Source organism: Nuphar pumila, chromosome 7 (genome assembly GCF_984573655.1).
Source record: "Nuphar pumila chromosome 7, dmNupPumi1.hap1.1, whole genome shotgun sequence".
Lineage (NCBI taxonomy): Eukaryota > Viridiplantae > Streptophyta > Magnoliopsida > Nymphaeales > Nymphaeaceae > Nuphar > Nuphar pumila.
Window position 1 is genome coordinate 37,351,650 of NC_143255.1, and position 22,258 is coordinate 37,373,907.

At 35.9% G+C, this 22,258-nt stretch overlaps 1 protein-coding gene across 2 annotated transcripts; it reads right to left on the reverse strand.

Moving 5' to 3' along the window:
* Nucleotides 1–255: 255 nt before the first annotated feature.
* On the reverse strand, nucleotides 256–20,278 carry LOC149831948 (chloroplastic group IIB intron splicing facilitator CRS2-B, chloroplastic-like). Of its 2 annotated transcripts, none has more exons than XM_090012313.1 (9): nucleotides 20,188–20,278; nucleotides 18,913–19,120; nucleotides 18,734–18,818; nucleotides 18,482–18,549; nucleotides 15,729–15,779; nucleotides 15,562–15,635; nucleotides 1,757–1,815; nucleotides 1,585–1,661; nucleotides 256–749 (listed from the first exon to the last, which is right to left on the reverse strand). In XM_090012313.1, the coding sequence occupies exons 2-9, from the start codon at nucleotides 19,105–19,107 to the stop codon at nucleotides 633–635; spliced, it is 726 nt and encodes a 241-aa protein (XP_089868439.1). In that variant the 5' UTR covers nucleotides 19,108–19,120; nucleotides 20,188–20,278; the 3' UTR covers nucleotides 256–632. The 2 variants fall into 2 exon arrangements, with proteins under 2 accessions (XP_089868439.1, XP_089868438.1); XM_090012312.1 differs by having other exon boundaries at nucleotides 18,913–19,175; nucleotides 20,188–20,275.
* Nucleotides 20,279–22,258: the final 1,980 nt, after the last annotated feature.

Genomic DNA, 22,258 nt, shown 5'->3' on the forward strand with positions numbered 1-22,258 from the left:
TCAGGAGACTACCTGAATTAACTGTATTCCTTCGTGATCTTTCCTTTAAAATAGTCAAATTGTGATCTTTCCCTTAAAAGATTCAAATTTGATGAAACAAGACATGGTCAAGCTTCTGACAAAGCAAATTCAACTAAATGACTTTACCAAGAGGCCAAGTCGACACTGTCTGTCTGACAATCATCATGCATAATAAACAAGACGTGCTGATGACTTCACTGGGTCTTTGTCATACATATCCATGTCCCTGACTCATTTTATTGGATTGCAGAGTGCTACATTTATATACCAGATTGCATTGTTACTGCTACAACTGTGGAATACATGCAAATAATTTTCATTTACCCACAATACAAAATTTTCAGTTAATCTCTCTTCGAGCTGAGAACCCACGTACATGTTTGCACGGACGAACACCAGAAAAACTGTTGGCCCATGAATGTGGCTTTGATCCTTCCATCTGGTGATACCAGAATTTCTTCACAGACACACACATTGAGTCAAAATGCAGATAAGGCCTCTCTCTCTCTCCCACAGTTGCACAGGACAACAGCGTAACATTTCATACACTACCCACCATTATCTGCATATTTTACACATAAACCTTCCTCAAGAAGGGCACCTCTTCTCATTCAGACTTTGTGATACTTGTATTTCTGACCAAGATTAAATCTGTTGATACTGTCATCAAATCCTCTCAAGATGAGGGTTCTTACTGCTGCCGCTCCTTGTTTGATGGCTTCATCCACCTACTCAAGACAAATGAGTGTACCTATGTTAGCTGACTTCTGAAATATGGAATAAAACTCTCTCATGAAATTAGATACTTAAAGCACGAAGATATGCAAATTATGTCTTAAGGCAAAAATGGATATTGATAGCTCCTACAACCATCGTGGGGTTAGTTGATTATTTTGAATTTTCTATTTGAAACATTGGATTCTTTTAACATTCACTTGTCTCTCATACGTGGGGGGCTGTCACTAAGTGTGGGTGCAGATGAGGATACCGGTGCAGGTGCGGAGGGTGCGACATGGCAATTTCAAAAACTTTGGGTGCGGAGGTGTGAATATATATAGGGAAACTGAAATATGTTTACCAGCAAAATATGTTTGCTGGTATGAACTAGGCATTTTCGTCGCTTTTTTTTGCAAATATAACCCTGCAGATGCATTCGGCATGGTCTATTTGCTAGGAATATATATATATATATATATATATATATATATATATATATATATATATATATATATATATATATATATATATATAAAACTGGACTTGGTTAGGGTTAACTGAATCCACTTTTAGACAAAAATGAACTTATGTGGTTGACTTCACTTAACACAAAGAAAGCTGTGTCCAAGTGTCGCACCCACATCGGTGTGGGTGTGGGTGTGAGGTGCATTGCTTTGTTAGAAGAGTCCATGTTACATAGGTGGGGGTGGTCACGAATCTGGCATGCTTGGATTAGGCAAGTTTTTCTGGGACCAGGTGCATCAATAACTCAGGTCAAACCTGGTCTGGTAGCTATATGTGTGTGCATGTGGCCACATGCATGGGAGAAGCAAAAGAACCTAGTACCTGCTCACGCTCCTCAGAATTAAATTTCTGAAGTAGGAAAGCTTTGACATCCATGGCCCCTGGTGGGTTCCCAATTCCTGCAAAAGTTCACCAGGATTCTAGGATTTAGTTTAGTCCTCAGATAATGATAACCCAAGAGCACAAAGAATAGCAAAAGACAGCATTGACTAACCTATACACAATCTAGGAAATTGTCGGCAACCATCCAAATGGTCCACAACGCTCTTCATTCTGTAACAAAGGCCAATGATAAGATAATGCCAGTCTGGAAGAATCTCAAAATCATTCTAATATGAATACATTATGGTTATTAGTATTGGGAAATGATAGAGCAATATCAAAGCAAATATTATTGAATTATTCATCTAAATGGAGACTGGAGAGTGTGCAACATCAAAAGAATGATTATTGAATTACTCATTTAAAGTCATTTGAACAATAACATGGAGAATGACAGTAAGAAAAAGCCCAAGGTGTTAATTACTTGAAGTTACTTGTATATGAGAAGACTATAAATAAGATAAAAAGAAAGAGATGTGAATTAAAGTTTTATGTGAGAAAGAAAAGCATAAAAGTTAACTCTTGTAAAGTCGATGCTGAATTTTATTTGAAACATGACAGTTATGGAATAAATTGAAACACTAAATAAACTTGCTGTTACAAAATAAAGTCTATTTTTGTCATGTTTTCAAGTTGACAAGGTTGACAACGAGTTGACTAGTTCCCTTTTTGTGTACTGTCTATAGCTCTTGTTAATAGGGCATTTTTGTCATGTAACTGTAAGGCCCATGCATTAATAACAAAAAAGGGAGAGGGTTGATAGTTTTTGGGTGCTCTCTCTCTCTCTCTCTCTCTCTCTCTCTCTCTCTCTTCTACTCACCGTCTCTTCATTTTTTTCTTCTATTCTCCATTTCTTGCTGTCTAACCCTTATTTCAGGTACCCAAGACGTAGGAGCTCAACATGGAACATGGTATCGGAGCATTACAAAGCTCTAATCATCTACACCACCAAATAGAGCTGACACCTAAGAAGGAAACATCTTTAGTTCTAGGGTTTGCACAATCTAAAAGACTTATAGGTACCCACAAATTCTTTTATGAGTTCTAGTGGGTCAAGTCTAGGTCTATTTTGTTGCCTGCTATGTCACACACGCTTCACTTAGCATGGATATTCCATGTTGAACACAACACATGAAATACCAGGGCACTTCCTGGACATAGTCAAACATACGTCAGACAGGTCAATCTTGCATCTTTAGTTCTAGGGTTTGCACCAGGGTTACCGAAAGCGCCTAGCTAAAAGGGGAAGCGCGCTTCGGAAGCGCGAAACGTCGCGCTTCCGAAGCGTCCCCCTTTTTTGGGAAGCGCGCTTCCCTTTAATGGGGGACGTGTCCCCCTTTAATGGGGGACGCGCTTCCCTTTAATGGGAAGCGTGTTTCCCATCATGCTTCCCCCACGCTTCCCCCTCGCTCCCCCTGTTTTTTTCAATTTTTTTGTATTTTGTATTTTTTTATTTTTATTTTTTCGCTTCCCCCTCGCTTCCGAGACGCTTCCTAGGTCGCTTCCGAGACGCTTCCTAGGTCGCTTCCGAGACACTTCCCGAATCGCTCCTAAGTGGTCCCACGCTTCCCCGCTTCCTAAAATTTTGAAAGTGCCTCGCTTCCCGCTCCCGCTTCCCGTATCGCTTCCTCAACTGGCAACCATGGTTTGCACAATCTAAAAGACTTGTAGGTACCCACAAATTCTTTTATGAGTTCTAGTGCGTCAAGTCTAGGTCTATTTTGTTGCCTGCTATGTCACACACTCTTCACTTAGCATGGATATTCCATGTTGACACAACATATGAAACACCAGGGCACTTCCTGGACATAGTCAAACATATGTCAGACAGGTCAATCTTGTGATTTTCAAAGCTACCTACTAATTGATGAGATCAAGCACCAAATTTCTGTAATGAAGTAAGCAGAATTACAAATAACAAAGTGTAGAACACTTACAAGTCCAACAATGGACAAATACAAAGAGAATAGACAAGCATTTCAAAAGGCTAACAAAAATAAGTATTATTGAAAAAGTGAGAGAAAAGGAATGATTTTTATATACAAAAGGGAGAGAGAGGGACCCTTGGGAGCTCCCCACTCTTAGAGTTGTTGGGGAGCTCCCAACGATCATATTTATGACCATTGGGGCCCCAACGACTCCAAGAAGCGGGGCCCCAAAGCTCAAAAAGAAAAGAAAATAAAAGAAAAGAAAAAAAGAAAAAATAAGAAAGAAATAAAAAAGTTGTTTTTAATAAACAACTATTAATACATGCAAAAAGATTAAAAATGCCCCTATCGGGCAATATATATATAAACACTGCCCCTCAAACTTTACGGGAAAAGAACCGAAAGTTTGCTAAAGAGAAAGAGAAAACAAGGAGTAGGAAGAGCTTTGGTGAAGAAGTCGATCAACTGATACTCCGCAGTAATATATGGCAATGTAATAGTTTCTCTTAGATATTCATTACGAATATAATGACAATCCATCTCAATATGCTTTGTGCACTCATGAAAGGTGTAATTGCTTGCAATATAAATTGCACTTTTATTGTCACAACACATCTTCGATGGTGTTGAGACGATGATACCCATATCACTGAGAAGACTTTTAAGTCACACAATCTCCATTGTCGTTATAGCCATTATACAATATTCGGCTTCAATTGAGGATAGAGATATTTTTTGTTGTTTCTTGCACCTCCAAAAAATCAACAAATCTTATAAAAAAAATACAAAAACTAATAGTTGAGATTCTATCATTTGGATTACCTCCCAAGTCGGCATCAATATAAGCAGTTAAATCAAAAGAAGAGGAAGATGATTAAAAAAAACCTTTCAAAATGATGTTTTTAATGTATCACACAATCCCCATTACTGTTGCCATGTGCACTATGGTAGGGGCATGCTGAAACTAGTTGGCCGCATGAACAACATGAGCAATATCAGGTTGGGTGATGGAGACGTAAGTGAGAGATCCAATTAATTGACGATATGGAGTAGGATATTCAAGCAATACACCATCTTTGAGTCTTAATTTAACATTTATGACTTTTGGGGTCTCTACCTTCATTTCATCTGAAACTCCCGACTTAGCACATATGTCAATAGCTAATTTCATTTGAGAGAGAATATATCCTCTAGGGGAGTAGGCCACTTCAATGCCTAAAAAATATCTCAAGAAATCCAAGTTAGACATATCAAAAGTTTTCTTTAAGATTGATTTAATTTCAATAACTCCTTTATTGTTTCTTGTGATGTTCATATTATCAACATATAGAAGAATAATCACAATTATAGTATTTGTTTTCTTGACAAAGAGAGAAGTGTCAGTATAACAAGAAAGAAATCCTAAATTAATCAAAACATTATTAAATTTGTCATACCAAGCTTTAGGAGTTTGTTTAAGACCATACAAGGCCTTTTTAAGTTTTAAAACTTTTTCATTTAAATTCACCCCTAGAGGAGGTTCCATGTAAACTTCCTCACCAAGTTCTCCATGTTAAAAATATAAATATATAATATAATAATATATTTATTTTTTATTTTTATTTTATTTTTTCTTTTCTTTTTATCTTTTTATTTTTGTTTGGTTCAGTTTAAACTAGACTTTTTAACTAGTCAAGATCTACTTAGATCTTGACTAGCTTTATAGTCGTTGGAGCTAGACTAGCTCCAATGACTCTTTGAGAAGAGCTCTTCTCCCCCACTCTCTTCTTATATAAATAGGGGTGATCCCCTCTCCTTTGTAATCAATGCTTCTTAAGCATTTTCATATGAAATAAAGTTTATTATTTTTATCTTGTGTTCTTCCATTTATGCCCTTTTGTAAGTTGTGATTATAGTGTCTCCAATAGACACCTATTGTAAGCATTTGTGCTTTTGTGGAAGACCACCATTTCATTACATGGTATCAGAGCTTGGAAGCTTCTAAATCTTGAAGAGTTTTCACCTTGTTTTTTGTGCCTCCTTAGCAAAGGGTGATTCATCCTCTTGTTCGTGATTCAAGTGTTTTTTGTGCAACCCTCATTGAAGAAAGAAGACGTTTGGAGGAGAGATTGACTATGCAAATTCGTGATTGTGTTCTTTTCCCTTCCTCTCGTTTTTATTTTGTTCTTATTTCTTTTCCTTTTCTTTCTTTTCTCTTCCCATTTCCTTTCTTTTTTTTTTCTTACCCTTGTAAAGATGGATGACAATGATAAAGTCGCCATCAAGCCCATGAAGTTAAATGACACCAACTATGCGATGTGGGCGGGCTTCAATCATAAAGCACCACATTTGGAGAAAAGGGTTGTGGGGTATAGTTGATGGTTTCGATCCGGAACCAAAACTAATTCTCACAAAAATTAAGAAAGAAAAAAAAGTATCTCTCACGGAAAGAGAGAAAAGTAAGGCTTTGGCTACCTATAAGAAAAAATGAAAAGAACGGAGGATAGGGCATGCCAAAATTATGTCATGGTCAATTAATAGTGTTGACATCAAGAAATGCTCTAGTCTAGCCAAATTTGAGCATGCCAATAAAGCTTGGGAATATCTTAGAAATATGTATTCCCTTAGAGATATTGCACATGTGTGCAATTTGTAAGACAAAGTTCGGACTTTGACTCAAAAGGATAAAAGTATTAGAGAATATTATAATGAGTTATTTGAACTTTGAGAAGAGTTGGCTTTGAGCTAAAATAGCATTATCCCATCGAGTTTCGCCAAAACAACTCGATATGGAACACTTTTATCAATTTATAAATGGTTTAACGCTGGAATTTGAAACAACCAAATCGGTTCTTTTACATCGAGGAAAGGTTCCCTCTATCATTGACATTATAGAAGAATTAATTATGGAGGAAAATAGACTCAAGAAGAATTCTCCAAAGCATGATGAAGACTCAAGAAGAATTAATTATGTACGCACTAATAAGCCACCTCACTTTGATAGACAAAATAGTGATTTTGACAAAAGAAAAGTCATTTGCCAACACTGTCATTAACCGGGGTACTATAAGCCTCAATGTCTTAAGTTAAAAAGAAGAGAAGAAAAGAAATTTGACACATTATGGAAACCACTAGGACTTTATTAATAGTAAATCAAGTTTCAAAAGAGTTTTGGGCAGAAACTATCCTAACTGCTACCTATCTCATTAACTGAATGTCATCTTCTTTTTTGAAAAATATAACTCCAATTGAGAAACTTTTCAAATTATCTCTTGATTGCTCTAGATTAAGTCTTTGGATGCAAAGGTTTTGTTTTTACCAACAAGAATGATAAACTCTCCCCATCTGCCATTCCTTGTGCTTTTTTAGGTTATGCAAATAACAAAAAAGGCTATAGGTGTTTTGATTTTAAAAATGAAAAATTGCATATATCAAGAAATGTATCTTTTTTGAAAAAGAAAAGTTTTTTTAAAAAAAAAAAAACCTAAGAAGTAACCGAATATTCTTTTTTTATAGATTTGACTTTGAAATCTGATGATTATAACCATGAATACGATTTAGACAAGGGCCAAGGTATTAATGATTCTGAACATAATGTTGCTAATGAAGAGCAAACCCATAGGGACACCAATTTACAATATTCAAGACGTAGAGAATCCAATCTTCCATGTGCATTGAAAAAATACACCGAAGTACAAACCAGAATGTCATCCAGAATTTCTAAACCTTACGAAAAATTTGTGTCCTACGAATCTTTTTCACCTACATATAAGGCATTTATTGCATTAATACAGTCATATGTAGAGTCGTCATCCTATACTCAAGCCAAAAACCATACAGAGTGGGTAGAAGCTATGAAGGCAGAATTGAAAGCATTAGAAAAGGCTAACACTTGGACTATTCAAGATATTTCTCTAGGCAAGAAACCTATATGTTGTCGGTGGGTTTACAAAGTTAAAACCAAAAGTGATGAAACTCTTGAAAGGTATAAAGTCAGATTAGTGGCCAAGGAGTATGCTCAAGAGTATGACATCGACTACGAAGAAACTTTTGCTCCAGTTGCCCAAATGACCACTGTCATAACACTAATAGCCTTAGCCTCTATTAGAAAATGGTTCATATTTCAAATAGATGTCAAGAATGTTTTTCTCAATGAAAATTTAGTTGAAGAAGTTTATATAAAAGCACCACCTGGTATTAGTATCTCTAAGAGTAAAGATCTTCGTTTAGAAAAGGCTCTTTGCGGTCTTAAACAGGCACCAAAAGCCTGGTATGACAGGTTTACTTATGTTATGCTTGATATTGGATTTAGATCTTGTTTGACTGACACTGTTTTATTTATTATTTTTTTTGATGCAAGAATTATTATTCTTCTTCTCTATGTGGATGACATGATCATCATCGGAGGCGACAAACAGGAAGTTGAAAACATTAAAAAACTTCTTAAAAATCATTTTGAAATGACTGATTTAGGTTTATTGAGATATTTCTTAGGAATTGAAGTTTTTTATTCCCCTCGTGGGTATTTATTATCTCAATCTAAATTTGCTTTTGATATTGTTTTCAAGTCTGGAATTATAAATGATAAGAAAGTGGATACTTCAGAAGTTGTTAACATCAAAATGAGAATCGATGATGGAAAACCTCTTGATGATTCCACTCCTTATAGACAGCTTATTGGAGCACTTTCCTATATTTTCATTACTAGACCTGGCATAGCACACGTTGTATACACAGTTAGACAGTTTCAGTACGCTCTCACTTTTGTTCACATGGGAGTAGTTTTGCGTATTGTTAGATACATTAAGTCCTCCCCTTCACGAGGCCTCTTCTTTGTCTGCTTCATCTTCATTAGATTTAATTGCTTATACTAAAGATGACTGGAGAGGTGATCCCAATAACAGGCACTCAACCATTGGTTTTTATGTTTTCTTAGGTGAATCCTTGATTTTGTGGTGGTGCAAAAAGCAGCAGAAGGTCTCTCTTTCATCCACCAAAGTTGAATACCGAGCCATGACCACCACGACAATGGAAGTAGTTTGGCTTAGACGTCTGCTAGTTGACATGGGAGTTGAAGTGACATAAGCTTCACGCATGTGCATTAACAACAAGAGTGTGATCTATATTGCCAGCAACCGAACATTTCATGAACACACCAAACATATTGAAATGGAATGTCACTATGTCAGAAAGGAGTATCTACATGGAACCATTGATCTGCCATATCAGAATATCAATTAGCAGATTTCTTCACCAAATCTCTCGCTGCTCCTAGATATCATTTCCTTTTAAACAAACTTTCGCTCATTGTTTCGTAAGTTTGAAGGAGAGTGTTAAAAATATAAATATATAATATAATAATTTATTTATTATTTTATCATTTCTTTTCTTTTTGTCTTTTTTATTTTTGTCTAATTCAATTTGAACTAGACGTTTTAACTGGTCAAGATCTACTTAGATCTTGACTAGCTTTATAGTCATTGGAGCTAGTCCAACGGATATAAATAGAGTCGTTGGACTAGCTCCAACGACTCTTTGAGAAGAGCTCATTAAGAGCTCTTCTCCCCCACTCTCTTTTTGTATAAATAGGGGTGATCCCCTCTCCTTTGTAATAAACGCTTCTTAAGCATTTTCATAAGAAATAAAGTTTATTATTTTATCTTGTGTTCTTTCATTTATGCCCTTTTGTGGGTTGTGATTGTAGTGTCTTCAATACACTTATTGTAAGTTTTTGTGGAAGATCACTATTTTATTGCACTCTATTCAAAAAAGCATTTTTAACATCTAATTGGAAAATAGGTCGTTGTTTAATAGACGCAATGGCAATGAGAGCTCGAACACTTGTCATTCGTGCTACTGGGGCAAAGGTTTCCTCATAATCTATTCCATATTTTTGAGCATACTCTATGGCAACTAACATTTCTAATGATCCATCACTTTTGGTTTTAACTTTAAACACCCATCTATATCATATAGGTTTCTTGCCTAAGAGAGGATCAACTATTTTTCTAAGTGTTGGCTTTCTTAAGAGCATTAAGTTTAAATTCCATTGCTTCATTCAAATGAAGGTATTGTTTAGCATCATCATAATGAGATGGTTCATGATAAGAGTGAAGAGTTATTAAACATGCTCTAAAGTTTGGAGAGAATGAGTCATATAATACAAATCTACTTGGTGCACTAGAGATACAATTTGATTTTCTAGGTTGGGATTCTTCTACAAATATGTTTTGAGGTTGGGATTCTTCTACAGATATGTTTTGAGAGAACTTGTCAAGAGCACATGGATGATTACCTTCACACCGTCCAGTATATACATGTGCATCATTTGATACATGTTCATCCAAATTCTCATGTACACTATCCTTATCATCAAGGGGATGCTCACTACTAGAGCCATTGTCAAAAGATTCAAATACCTCAATAGAGTTAGACTCATCATTTCTTGGTACTAAATCAAATAGAAATGAATAATCAATTTTTTCTCTTGGTTCTTTGCTATCAAACCCATTTTGATTTTCAAGAAAAGTAACGTCTTTTGAAACATAAAGTTTGTTATTTATTGGATCAAAACATCGATATCTTTTTTTATTTTCTCCATAGCCTAAGAAAATACACTCAATGACTTTTAGGGATAGTTTATTATTTTTATGAGTAAAAACATAACACCTACAACCAAAGATTCTTAGTCTTTTAAAATCGAGAGTCATTTTAAAAAGTTTTTCAAATAGAAAAACATTATTTAATGAGGACGAATGAGTTCTATTAATTAAGTTGAGGTTAGAACGGCTTCGGCCTAAAACTCTTTTGGAACATCCTTGAAAATTAAAAGTCCAAGTGGTCTCTATTATATGTCTAAGCTTTCTTTCCACTAACCCATTTTGTTGCGAAGTTCTAGGACAAGACCTTTGATAACAAATTCTATTTTGTTTTAAGTAATTTTGAAAATCATTAAAGATATATTCTCCTCCCGAATCCAATTTAGGAATAAAAAGGTTGCTTAGGAATTGATTTTTAATCATTATATGAAATTCTTTAAAAAAAGAAAACACATCGGATTTATTTTTTAGAAAATAAATCCATGTCTATCTAGTAAAATCATTAGCAAAAATAACATAATATGAGTAACCTCCTTTTGATATGATAGGTGAGGGACCCCATACATCTTAATGTACTAATTCAAAAGGTCGTGTAGAAACCAAAGTTCTTTAAGGAAAGGGAATTGCTTTCATTTTTTCAAAAATGTAATCTTTATAAGTTGTCTTTTTTTCATTACATGCATTTCCTAAAAAAGAAAAAAAAAGACATCTTTGAAAAGCTAAGGAATTGCTTTCATTTTTTCAAAAATGCAATCTTTATAAGTTATGTCTTTTTCATTACATGCATTTCCTAAAAAAGAAAAAAAGAGACATCTTTAAAAATCTAGGGTGGCCAAGTCTCTTATGCCAAATATCAATACTTTTGACATTTACAAAATTACAAAATGACTTGGGTGGAAGAGACAAAAAGTCCATAAAATAAATATTGTCTCTCCTATGGCCTTGCCTAATAAGCTTCTCTGACTGGAGATCCTGCACGGTGCAATCTTTAGGTGAGAAAGAAACTTTGTAACCATGATCAGAAATTTGAGAAATGAAAAAAAATTAAATTTAATTTTGGAACCACTTTTATTTTTGGAACCAAAAAATTTTGAAAATGTTTTGAATCAAGTGTTCCAATACTTTCTATTTTTAAAGAAGTTCCATCAGCCGTTGAAACATAAGATAAAGTAGGATTATTATAAACTTTGGAAAGAACATTTTTATAAGGTGTCATATGAAAGGAAGCACCCGAATCAAGAATCCACATACCTAGAAGAGATGAGGAAGATGCAATGGCGGCACCCGAAGTGGAGGAGGATTTGAGAAGTTGTTGAAGTGCTTCCGATATTTGATTAAGTGTGTCTTTAATATCTTCTCCATTTTTGCTTGCTTCTTCTTTCTTAGGTGTGATTTCTCCAACAAAAGCAATCTTACCTTTAAGCTTAGGACATACTGGTTTAATGTGTCCCTGGTTCATTACAATGATAGCAAGTGACTCCCTTCCTATATCCACTATTATAGTTGGACCCATTACCATAGTTATTTGGTTTTACAAAGTGGGATGGCTTATAGGTTTTTACATTGGAACCCGGCCTAGTAACGACGAAAACATCATCATTCTTATGGATCATGCCAAGACGGGTTTCTTCTTGATATACCTCGACAAGAGCATCTTCAATAGGCATAGTTTTGGTCCTACGAAGGAGAGAAGCCCTCACTTGTTCAAATTTCAGTCTTAGACCATAAATAAATTTAAAAAAGTGTTCATTCTCAATTTGCTTTCTTCTCATTTCAATATCTTTGGGAGCCACCCATTTAGGTTCAAGAAAAGCTAATTCATCCCATAGAGGAAATAAAATGCTAAAGTAATCCCGGACACACATGTCCCCTTACTTAGTGGATCTAATTTTATCTTGACAAAAATATTGTCTAGCAAGATCCTTTTGGATATACATACCCTAAAGAAAGAACCAAGCTTCATTGGCTATTTTAAATTTAGCAATGTTGGCACATATTTTTATGTCACCATTGTTCATAAACCATGCTAAAATTTTGGCATGGTTACTTTCTCAATCCTCTACCTCTATTTAATGATCATTGATGACTTTAATACGATCATCCCCAATGAGAGCTTTTTCAACACCTCCTTCAACTTTGGTGAGCTTCAACGATGGTTCAAGAGAGGTTCCCATCACAAAACCCCAAAGTTTTTTTCCTCTAAAATGATTTTTTATAGCCGAAGCCCACGTCAAGTAGTTGAATCCATTAAGTTTGAAGGAGAGCTCCACTCTTGATTCATGTTCCATGATGATAAGAAAAAGATTGAGACGAAGAAAGTGATAGCACCTTTATCACGATCTTCAAACACCACAAGAAATGCTTTCAAGATCAAGAGAACCCAAATAGCTCTGATACCATATAATAAAGCAGAATTACAAACAACAAAGTGTAGAACACTTACAAGTCCAATAATGGACAAATACAAAGAGAATAGACAAGCACTTCAAGTGCACACACAAATCCACTAAGGGACAATGCAAAAAGGCTAACAAAAATAAGTATTATTGAAAAGTAAGAGAAAAGGAATGATCCATGTAAAGGGGAAACACCCCTATTTATATACAAAAGAGAGAGAGAGAGGGACCATTGGGAGCTCCCCACTCTTAGAGTTGTTGGAGAGCTCCCAACGGTTATATTTATGACCGTTGGGGCCCCCAACGACTCCAAGAAGTGGGGCCCCAAAGCTCAAAAATAAAATAAAATAAAATAAAGAAAAAATAAGAAAGAAATAAAAAAAGTTGTTTCCAATAAACAACTATTAATACGTGTAAAAAGACTAAAATACCCCTATTGGGCAATACATTAGAAACACACACACACACACATATATATATATATAACAATTTCATGCCCCCACATGCTAAAACAAAATGAAGTGACTAAAAAGAAGCATAGGCATATTACCAAGATTAGATTGGCTACAATGCACCATAGTGGCATTCCCAAATATCTAATGATTGAGGCTTTACACGATGTTGTTTACTTTATTAAGAGACTTTCTTTAGATGTTCTGGATGAAAAATTACCATACAAGTCGTCTCTAGAAAAACCTCTTGAACATAGAACTTTGAGGAACTTTGGATGCTTATGTTATGTGTTCATTGATAGTTCTCAAAGAAGAAAACTTAATCCCAAGGATAAACCTTGTATTTTGATTGGATATCCTGAAAAGAACAAAGGCTACCAATGTTATTCCACCAGATTGAGGACAGTGTACCAGCCAATCCTATAGGGGCCTTGCATAGTCTTAAAGTCAGCAGCTGACTACCGACGATAGTGTTAATGTTAAAAATATGAAACCAGCAAGTCAAAACGAAAACAGTATAACATGAACTCATTATAAAGATACTAAAAGTGATGGCCGCAGCCAAGCAGCTGATGGGGCAGATAAACAGCGAACTGCAATGAAGCCTATGAAAATATATAGAAGCCTTAGAAGGAGATCTCAACAAGAGAAGCCAGCAAAAAAGGTGCAAAAAATTGTTAAACTTACAACACCAAATATTATACAAACAAAGTGCAAAGGGAACCAAAAACATGTGCTGAGAAGATTTTCTAGAGAGCAACATCCCATACAATGTTGGGTATCCTATGAAGGCTTTTCATATCATACCAGGTATTCTTCAGTGAAGCATTGAAAGGGAACCATCTACTTTTGAGGTAGCAGAAGGTAGAAGATGGGTGAGCACCATGAATAAAGAGATAGAGGTCATGCATTACAATAAGATTGGAACCACCTCAATTTTGCATGCTATTACAGGTCGGGCCTTATATGGAATTCCAAATTTTAGGGGCGATTTTGGAAAATGAGACTAGGAAGCTATAGAACTTCTATAATAATTATAGGTCCCTCTCTTAAGCATTGAAATAGTGACCATTCTACTTAAAAGAAAAGGTATCCTAGTCCTCAGACAATCTTCGGATTTATGAGAGAAGAGGAAAATAAAAAACACTCTAAATCCAAGAAGCCTCCAAATGTTAGAATAGTATAGGTGACCATCTCTTGTTAATTGTTATGCCGTATAATAGAAATTGTAGCATCTTCACATCAAATATTGTGGTATTTGCTCAAGTATCATCAAAGATTTGCACAGTTCTTTTCATGTCTATAGTTAAAAAACAAGGTACTTCAAAAGTGGTTAAGTATGATCTGATTTTTATTTAATAATTTTTTTTCTGTTGTACTTTCCTTGCCAATGTTTATCAATATGCAAGTTACTTATTTGAAATAGCTGGTTATATCTTTTCCTATGTCACAGGTATCCTCCAATTTACTCCCACGTTCTGTCCCCTTATATACTAATCTTTTATGTCATACTGACATGTCATTTAGGATCCATGTCTATAGGGACACAACCTGACGCACAATGACATGACCTGCCACATACAACCATTATTTTATTATTTTCCAAAGTTTTTAAACAATTTTAATAAAATATCAATAAAAATGTACTTATTAAAATTTGAAAAAAAAATTGATTAAAAAGTTAAAAAAAAAACTGTGCCCCTTGTGTCCTAAAAATTATCAAATTCATGTTGAGTATCAGGTTGTACCAGTGTATTTGTGACATAGCTAATTTTAATGGAAAGAAAGACAAGAATAGTGTCTTCATGTCCTTTTAGCCTTTGTCCATGTAGACAAGATTGTTGTAGCATTAATATGATGCCGAAAGACCAGAGGGGTTTTCACATGTATACTTTAAACTGTTAACTGAAAAAAATTGCAGATGAGTGCAAATTTCCGAAAATCTAATTTCTGTAGAGAAGTATTACCCAAGGTTAATAGACTAAGAAGTGGAAGCGGAAAACGATATGGAAAGTGGAAGCGAGAAGCGATGTATTTTAAAATGTATAGGAAGCGAGAAGCGAGAAATAAAAAAAAGCAATATAAGAATTGAATGGGAATCGAAATGGAATGCAAACAAAAACTAAAATAAAAGTGATTATTCTTAAATTTCATGATTTTCTAGTGTAAGAATTAAATTTTTAACAAAATCTAAAAATGATTATTGCCAATTTAGAGAAAACATATGGAAGTGAGTGCGAAGCGTGAGAGAAAACACATAAAAACATGAAGAGTAGAGTGAAAAAAATATAAGAAGAATAAATGAAGTGTGTGGAAAGCATAGGAGAAGCATGGGAGAATCGAGATTCCCATCAAGTTTCGGAAGCGAGTATCGCACTTCCGAAGCGAGCTTCCCACCTATCTAAGAAGCTTACGGTAACTCTGGTATTACCAATAAAATGCAGCCTTCTTTTGGAAGCTTCCCACTACAAGGCAAATAATGTGGCTTATGAATGCTCATTACATCTCAGGTTGTCCTATACTGACATTGCTACAGTAATACATCAACTTAGCGATGACTCACCCATTATGATGTCCATGTCCTCCTTTTGGCTGGAGCCTCATGATGCCATTTGGTAGACTCATCTCATCATAAATCTAAACATTCAACAGAAACCAGTTTCCTCAATCTCATTTGCACATGCATCAATATTTAGAAATCAGGAAGAAGAAACAAAACAGTAAATGTACCAGCAGGATATGGCGTATTGGTACTTGATAGTAAGCTGCAAGAGGTCCAACCTTCATTTAATAATCAAGAAAATAAGTTATCCAATTCAGTGATATGTTTGAGGCAAATACATCATTCTAAAATTACAAATCAAACAGCTGAAAATTATAAGACAAATAGAAGATGGAAATATGATGGACAAATAGACTAGGATTACAGTTCTATGGTTAATGAAAGATGAGACTGAAATCTGAAACAGGCCATGAATCAATTAAACTAAATTAGTTGTTAGGGTATGCCATGGACAGCTTGATATGCATAACTTACCAAATGGCAGAATTGAAAGAAATACTCCTTTTATTATGTCCCTAAGAAAATTTCAGCAGTGACCAAGAGGTCCGTGGGCTTGCACACTAATTATATTGAGATGGAAATGTCTCCAAGTTTGTTTATTAGAAGGTTGATAATCAAGATAGTGTTACATATTGGCTCAACTCCTGATAGAGCTTAGGGGTGTCAATGGGACAGGGTTGAACTGAACCCAACCCATACCAAAACCGTATAGGATCAGGGTTTGGTGACAAAGAAGGTGGTCCAATTAGAAACCAGCTCAGATCTAAAGGGTCTGATTAGCATATGGAGCCAGGAATGGTTTGTAAAATTTCATACCAGACCCAGATCCAGCCCAAACTCTGATTAAGGCCCGTGATTTTTCAATATAGAAAAGATAAAAATTATTATTTTACCAGGCATGGACCACATCTGGTTCATGTAATTCTTATAGGACCTGGGTATGATTTTTCTTATGGCGGACCCAATCGGACTCGGGTCCAGACCAGGTACCCACACCTCAAAGTCAGATTCTGGTTCGGACTCACCTGGGTCTGAACCAGATCTGACCCATTGACACCCCTAATAGAGCTCCCTTAATTTCTTTCCTGCAGCCACATGATCTTAAAAGAATGGAATCTCAATCAAACAGAGGCATGGCTCAAGGTTTTTCCTATTAAAGCAATGGGTGAACTTTCAGTTTTATGTTGTCAGAGTCAGAACCATAACCAAGTTCTTGATTTCGAACCTGCGGGACCTATGTCACATAGACACGGCAAAACAGCCGACATACCCGTGTCGACACGGCTCGACAAGCATACAAGTACCGGGTGCAGCACGGGTACGTGGGTTGGGTTGGGTCGGGTCCAACTAAGACCCAACCCGAAACCAACACTCTCTCTTTTTTTTGTTTTCATTCATGTCGAAACCCTCCCCCTTCCCACCTCGGTAGCAGGAAGAGGAGGAGAATAAGGAGAGAGAGAGAGAGAGAGCAAAAAGGGGAAGGCCTTCCCCCTTTATAACATATGCTTGGCTTCGTTGACCAGGTCCAAACCTGGTCAACGAAGCTAAAAAAAGACTTTTTTCAAAAATTACACTTACAAAACAAAATTATTTTTAATATGGACCCTAATATAGATCCATATATAATCCAGACCCAAACTCTCTCTCTCTCTCTCTCTCCTTTATATATATATATATATATATATATATATATATATATATATATATATAGCCGTATCCCCGTACCCTCATTTTTTGAAATTGCCATGTCATACCCTCTGTACCCGTACCCATACCCATACCCATACCCATACCCATACCCATGTAACATAGTGCAGGACATAGTTCAATAGCAGAATGAATCAGGTATATATATATATATATTCACAAGAGAAAGATACAGAATCGTATTCATTTCATGAACTCTATAAAGGAAATGGAGGAACCAGATAAAATATCTTACAAAAGCCCAAGGTTCCCATTTTTGGCATCATCCTAGCATATGCTGCAAACATGATTGCAAAAATCAGGAGAAATACACAAACTTCCTCTTCTTTGTAGCCCTAATCCCGCTAATAGATGAAGTTTCCATGCGACAATTTTTTATTAACATCCATCGCCTTACCTTCATTTTTCACAACTTACTAGGTTATGCATGCATTTATTGAAAGAATCCCACATTATCATCTTATGGAAGAGTCGAATGATTTTGTACACTGACAATCATCACAAAGATGCAACACTAATCAACATCTTTTTTAATGATTACTTCATAGGGTTGTATTATCAAGATGGTCAAGCAACTATTTGCTTCTGAAAACCCAGTGCCAAATACTACTGAGTAATTCTCTTTGGATTATTTTAGCTTTCACATTTTAACCTTTTATACTATCTCTAGCAAACCAGCTGAGAATTGCATATAACAGCATGAATAGGAAAAAGGTTCCCTAGTAGTTTATGATCAAATGAAGCAAACATCCGAAATGTAGGTGTTGATGATGCAGTTTTACCCAATATAAACCACTCATGATGCACCTCTTGAGAAGAACACAAATGGCAATTCGACTAAGGTAATATTTACCACATTCTGTGAAAATGCTGTCAAAAGTAACCAAATTGTTATCATACAACAAGACCATGTTCTTAAGTTATAAAGTAGTTACATTTAAATCCAAAAGAATTCATGACAAGAGATATTCAAGGAAATTAATGGTGGATAACTTCCTTGATAGAAAATTTGAGAGAAGTCTGCAGCGGCAACAATGCATGCTAAGATTGGTGGGAATAATTAATAAAGTAATCAATGATTTAATAAGATGATCTCTCCAAAATCATTAATAAAATTTAGTGGCAATCATTAAAAGAAAGTGGCATGAAAGGAAATTCAAAATGACTCAAAAAGGTGTGTAGAGAGCCAAAGGACAAGATCAAGAAAACTAACAGATTCTCCAGTAAAATTCATGTATGTTTGAGGTTTTGCTAGTAGAACTGGAACCTCCCCAATGGAGCCTGCACCCACCATGCAACCAAATAAGACCTAAACTTATTTATAAACTTAAGAAATATCAAAACCAGTAAATTTTCCATTAAGAACTAAATTTTCGTTTCTAAGAAGGAAATAACTAAGGCACTAGGAACAAATGACTGAAAGATAACACTATTCTATGTTATTAACAAAAATATAAAGAAGTACCTATGCCTATCAGGGCTTTTGACTGTATGGTATTCAATAAAATTCCTTCTTCTTGAGAAATACGATCAATCATTTCAAACCCAACCTAGTTTAAAAATATCATCACAAAATTGTTAACTTATGAGGACCTAAATATGAGTACATAACAGTCATATTTTTTAAAAGAATACTGAATGTACATTGTGCCTAGTGACATGATACTTATTCCCCGGGTTTCCTAATCCAACAACAAGCCATGGTGTATACTCCAATTTAACATCTTTTTGTGTGAAGCAAGCTGACACTCTGCGCACGATAGGAGCTTGAACTTTTTGAAAAGTGGTTATCCGTTCATAAGACATGCATGCCCCTGGTATAGAAAGTGCCTGCAGCATTTTGTTCAAGGACCTACAAGGCAAAACACTGCTGCATCAACTGTGAATGATGGTGTGAATGTGCATTCCTGAGACAAATAATAGAGTTATTACTATCAAATATTTTAGCAGATGACGAACAAAGGTGAACCAAAGTCAAGACCCAACTTTAAATTGTCATGAAAGATAATCATTCTATCCATTGAGCTCAAGGGAAACTAACAAGAACTATAACACAGATATCTCCCTCCAGAACATCTCCAATTGCAAGGTAGCATACGTCATACAGATCTTTCGTGTTCCGTTCACAGCATAGAAAATTTTGCTTAACGTATTGTTACTTGTTCATCACATCGTCATAAACAAAATTTATTACTTGATTCCTACAATCAACTCAACTCGCCAAAAATACAGGTCAGGTGGAGAGAATTCTCAACTGAACCTCCTGGTTCATGTGAAGGATGACTCAAGAAATCTCCAGGCCAAGATAAAATATACACCAGCAACTGAATCGAGGCTCTCACCTAGTCAACTAGAGAGTAGAGTCCTCTTGAATGACTAGGGCCATTACAATTCATTGAGTTGGGAGCAACTCGTGGTGATAGCCTCATAAAGTCATTAGACTCCTATCTCTAACAGCCAATTGACTTGGTAGCTGAAAGAATGACTGTGGTTGTTTACACAATACAGCTACAGTACTTCAAACCATATTGTATCAGCTCATTGTCTTCATATCTGACATACAACCAAAACCATCAACCTGACGCATTGCGTAGCACCATTTCAGAAGCTCTATAAGATTTTTCAATGAAGCATTTCCACAAACGCTTCGCATGCATCGATGTTTCAGTGGTCCTTACCGTTTGAGGACGCAAATTAAGAAGATGGGTGGGGACAATTTCCAAGTGGGGAAAGCAAACTCGCACCTTTCAGGACATATCTAGATCCTTGGGATATAATTCTGTTGAAAAAAATAGGTCAAGAGAAAGAGGGTCCATGTTGGGAGTCCTTTAGCAATCTCTACAAAATGATTTGATGAAAGGAAGTCCGCGTGAAGGCAGCAAGAAACTAAGCAAACGATGGGTGCAATAACCAACTTACAAAAGGGAGCAGCTGCTGTTTCACCAATCGATGGTCGATGTGTTTCGATGGTGAGAGATGGAGACTCGGTTTTGAGAGAGAGAGAGAGAGAGAGAGAGAGAGAGAGAGAGATGCAAGCGTTATGGATCTGGGTCGGATATATAATCATTCACAATATGGATTTTTTTCTTTTCTTTTTGGGATAATCCAAGGGACATCCACCACCCATTTCGGCTGTGTTTGGGAGCCTTGCATTGGGATGGAAACATGGTTTCCATATGTTTTGCCAAAACATGGAGTTGACATTCATGGTATTACCAACTCCAACTAGATGTTTGGGAGCTCATCACATGGTTTTAACACTTTCATGAATTGGTGTTAACTCTCAAACAGGTGCATTGTTTGAGTCAAAGATAGTCAACAATTTAATATAGTTTTGGGTTGTGAGAGTCAAAAGACTGTAAATTTTGGATGAATTTTACCATTTTCTTAATGTGAGGAGTTTCAACATGTTGGAACTGGTTCAAACCTGGATGGATCATCTGACTTGCTGGTGCTGGTACCGGGTCTGATTGGACACACCATAAGAAAAAGCATACCAGTCCTTTAAGAATTACATGAACCAGACCCAATTTCATATAGGGCTGCAAATGGATCGGATATGTTTGAATATCTAATTCAAGTCTGACAGTCCTTTAAGATAGATCTGAATGTGCATTCAGATCAGATTCAAATCTGTCCAATCGGATTACTTTTGGATAAAGATCGGTATTTTAATTCAGTTCTAAAATTGATTGGAATCAAAATCTGATCCCATTGCAAATTTTACATGTAAATAGCTTATTTTTCTTCTAATTTTTCTGAATCCAGTATTATCACTTGCATTTCGGATTCAGATTCAACCTTACTTTTTCGGATCTGATTTGGATCTATTGTTTGCACTGCCAATTCGGATTCAGATATGGTAGGATCTAGCCCACATCTGACCTGTTTGTGCCCCTAGGTTCATACCTTATAAAATAATAATATTATTATTATTTTTCCATTGAAAATTGTGGATCTTAGATGTAAAGTCCACAAAAAATTTCTGGGTTTATGGAATTATTACAAAATTATCCCCAGTATTTTATGAGAAATTCATCGACCATGGATAAATCGATGAACTTTTGGATGTTAAAAAGGTACAGAGATAAAACAAACTCATTTTTTTAACTGGATCTCAATAGGGGATCCAGAGGATCGACGTCCAAAAAATCCAGTCCCAACGGTACTTTAACAAACTCATTTTTTTAAACTAAATCTCTTAGGTTAATGTATTCGGATCCAGTATGAATCCAGACTAGTAAAACTGCATAACAAGGACTTGAATCCGTTTAATGGATCTGATCCGAGTTCAGAATAGTTTAGAGCCGAAACTCTAAATGAAATCTAGAACGCTTAAAACCTGTTAAACTCGTGATTGGATCCGTTAGATGGATCCAATCTAAAAACCATTTTGAATCCAAACAAAATCCAGAACATGGCTCACTTGAATGGATTCGGGACTTGGGTCCATTTGGACCCAAACCAACTAAGAACACTAGCACCAAAGCACAAGTTGGGATCAGATTCCGAGTTGAATCTGATCCAACTATGATCCAATAGTTAAGTCTTAGTTTTTGGGTTTGTTTTGATTTTGATCTTTATAAGATCCAAATCCAAACAACCCTTATATATATATATATATATATATATATATATTGAGTTGGGTCCAATCGATCCTGAAACCCAACCCAATCCCATGTTTTGGTTGGATCCAGGTTGGATACAACCCGGATCCAACCAATGTTGACACTTAGTGTTGATATCTCGGCTCTAGCACCTAATTCTCCCTTGGACTGAGTCAAACTCGGTCGAAATCAAGCTTGACTTAATCCATTGTCTCTGAGCCCGGCTTGGTTGTGTCACACTTGACTCAATTTTACTCAGTCAACTCGGTCCTTGTTTTTTTTGGGGACCGCACCTGACTCGATTAACTACCAAGCCCGACTTGGTCTTCACGTGCCCCTTGGACTGAGTCAAGCTTAGTTGGAACCGAGCCTAACTTGGTTCA

Excerpts from the sequence above, each read along its gene's own strand:
- LOC149831948 (XM_090012313.1), bottom strand. The coding sequence starts at position 19,107 with ATGCTGCAGGCACTTTCTATACCAGGGGCATGCATGTCTTATGAACGG. Across the intron at positions 18,819-18,912 it reads ATCATGTCACTAGGCACAAT|GTTGGGTTTGAAATGATTGA; the intron begins GTACATTCAGTA and ends TTTTTAAACTAG. Across the intron at positions 15,636-15,728 it reads CAATACGCCATATCCTGCTG|ATTTATGATGAGATGAGTCT; the intron begins GTACATTTACTG and ends TTGAATGTTTAG.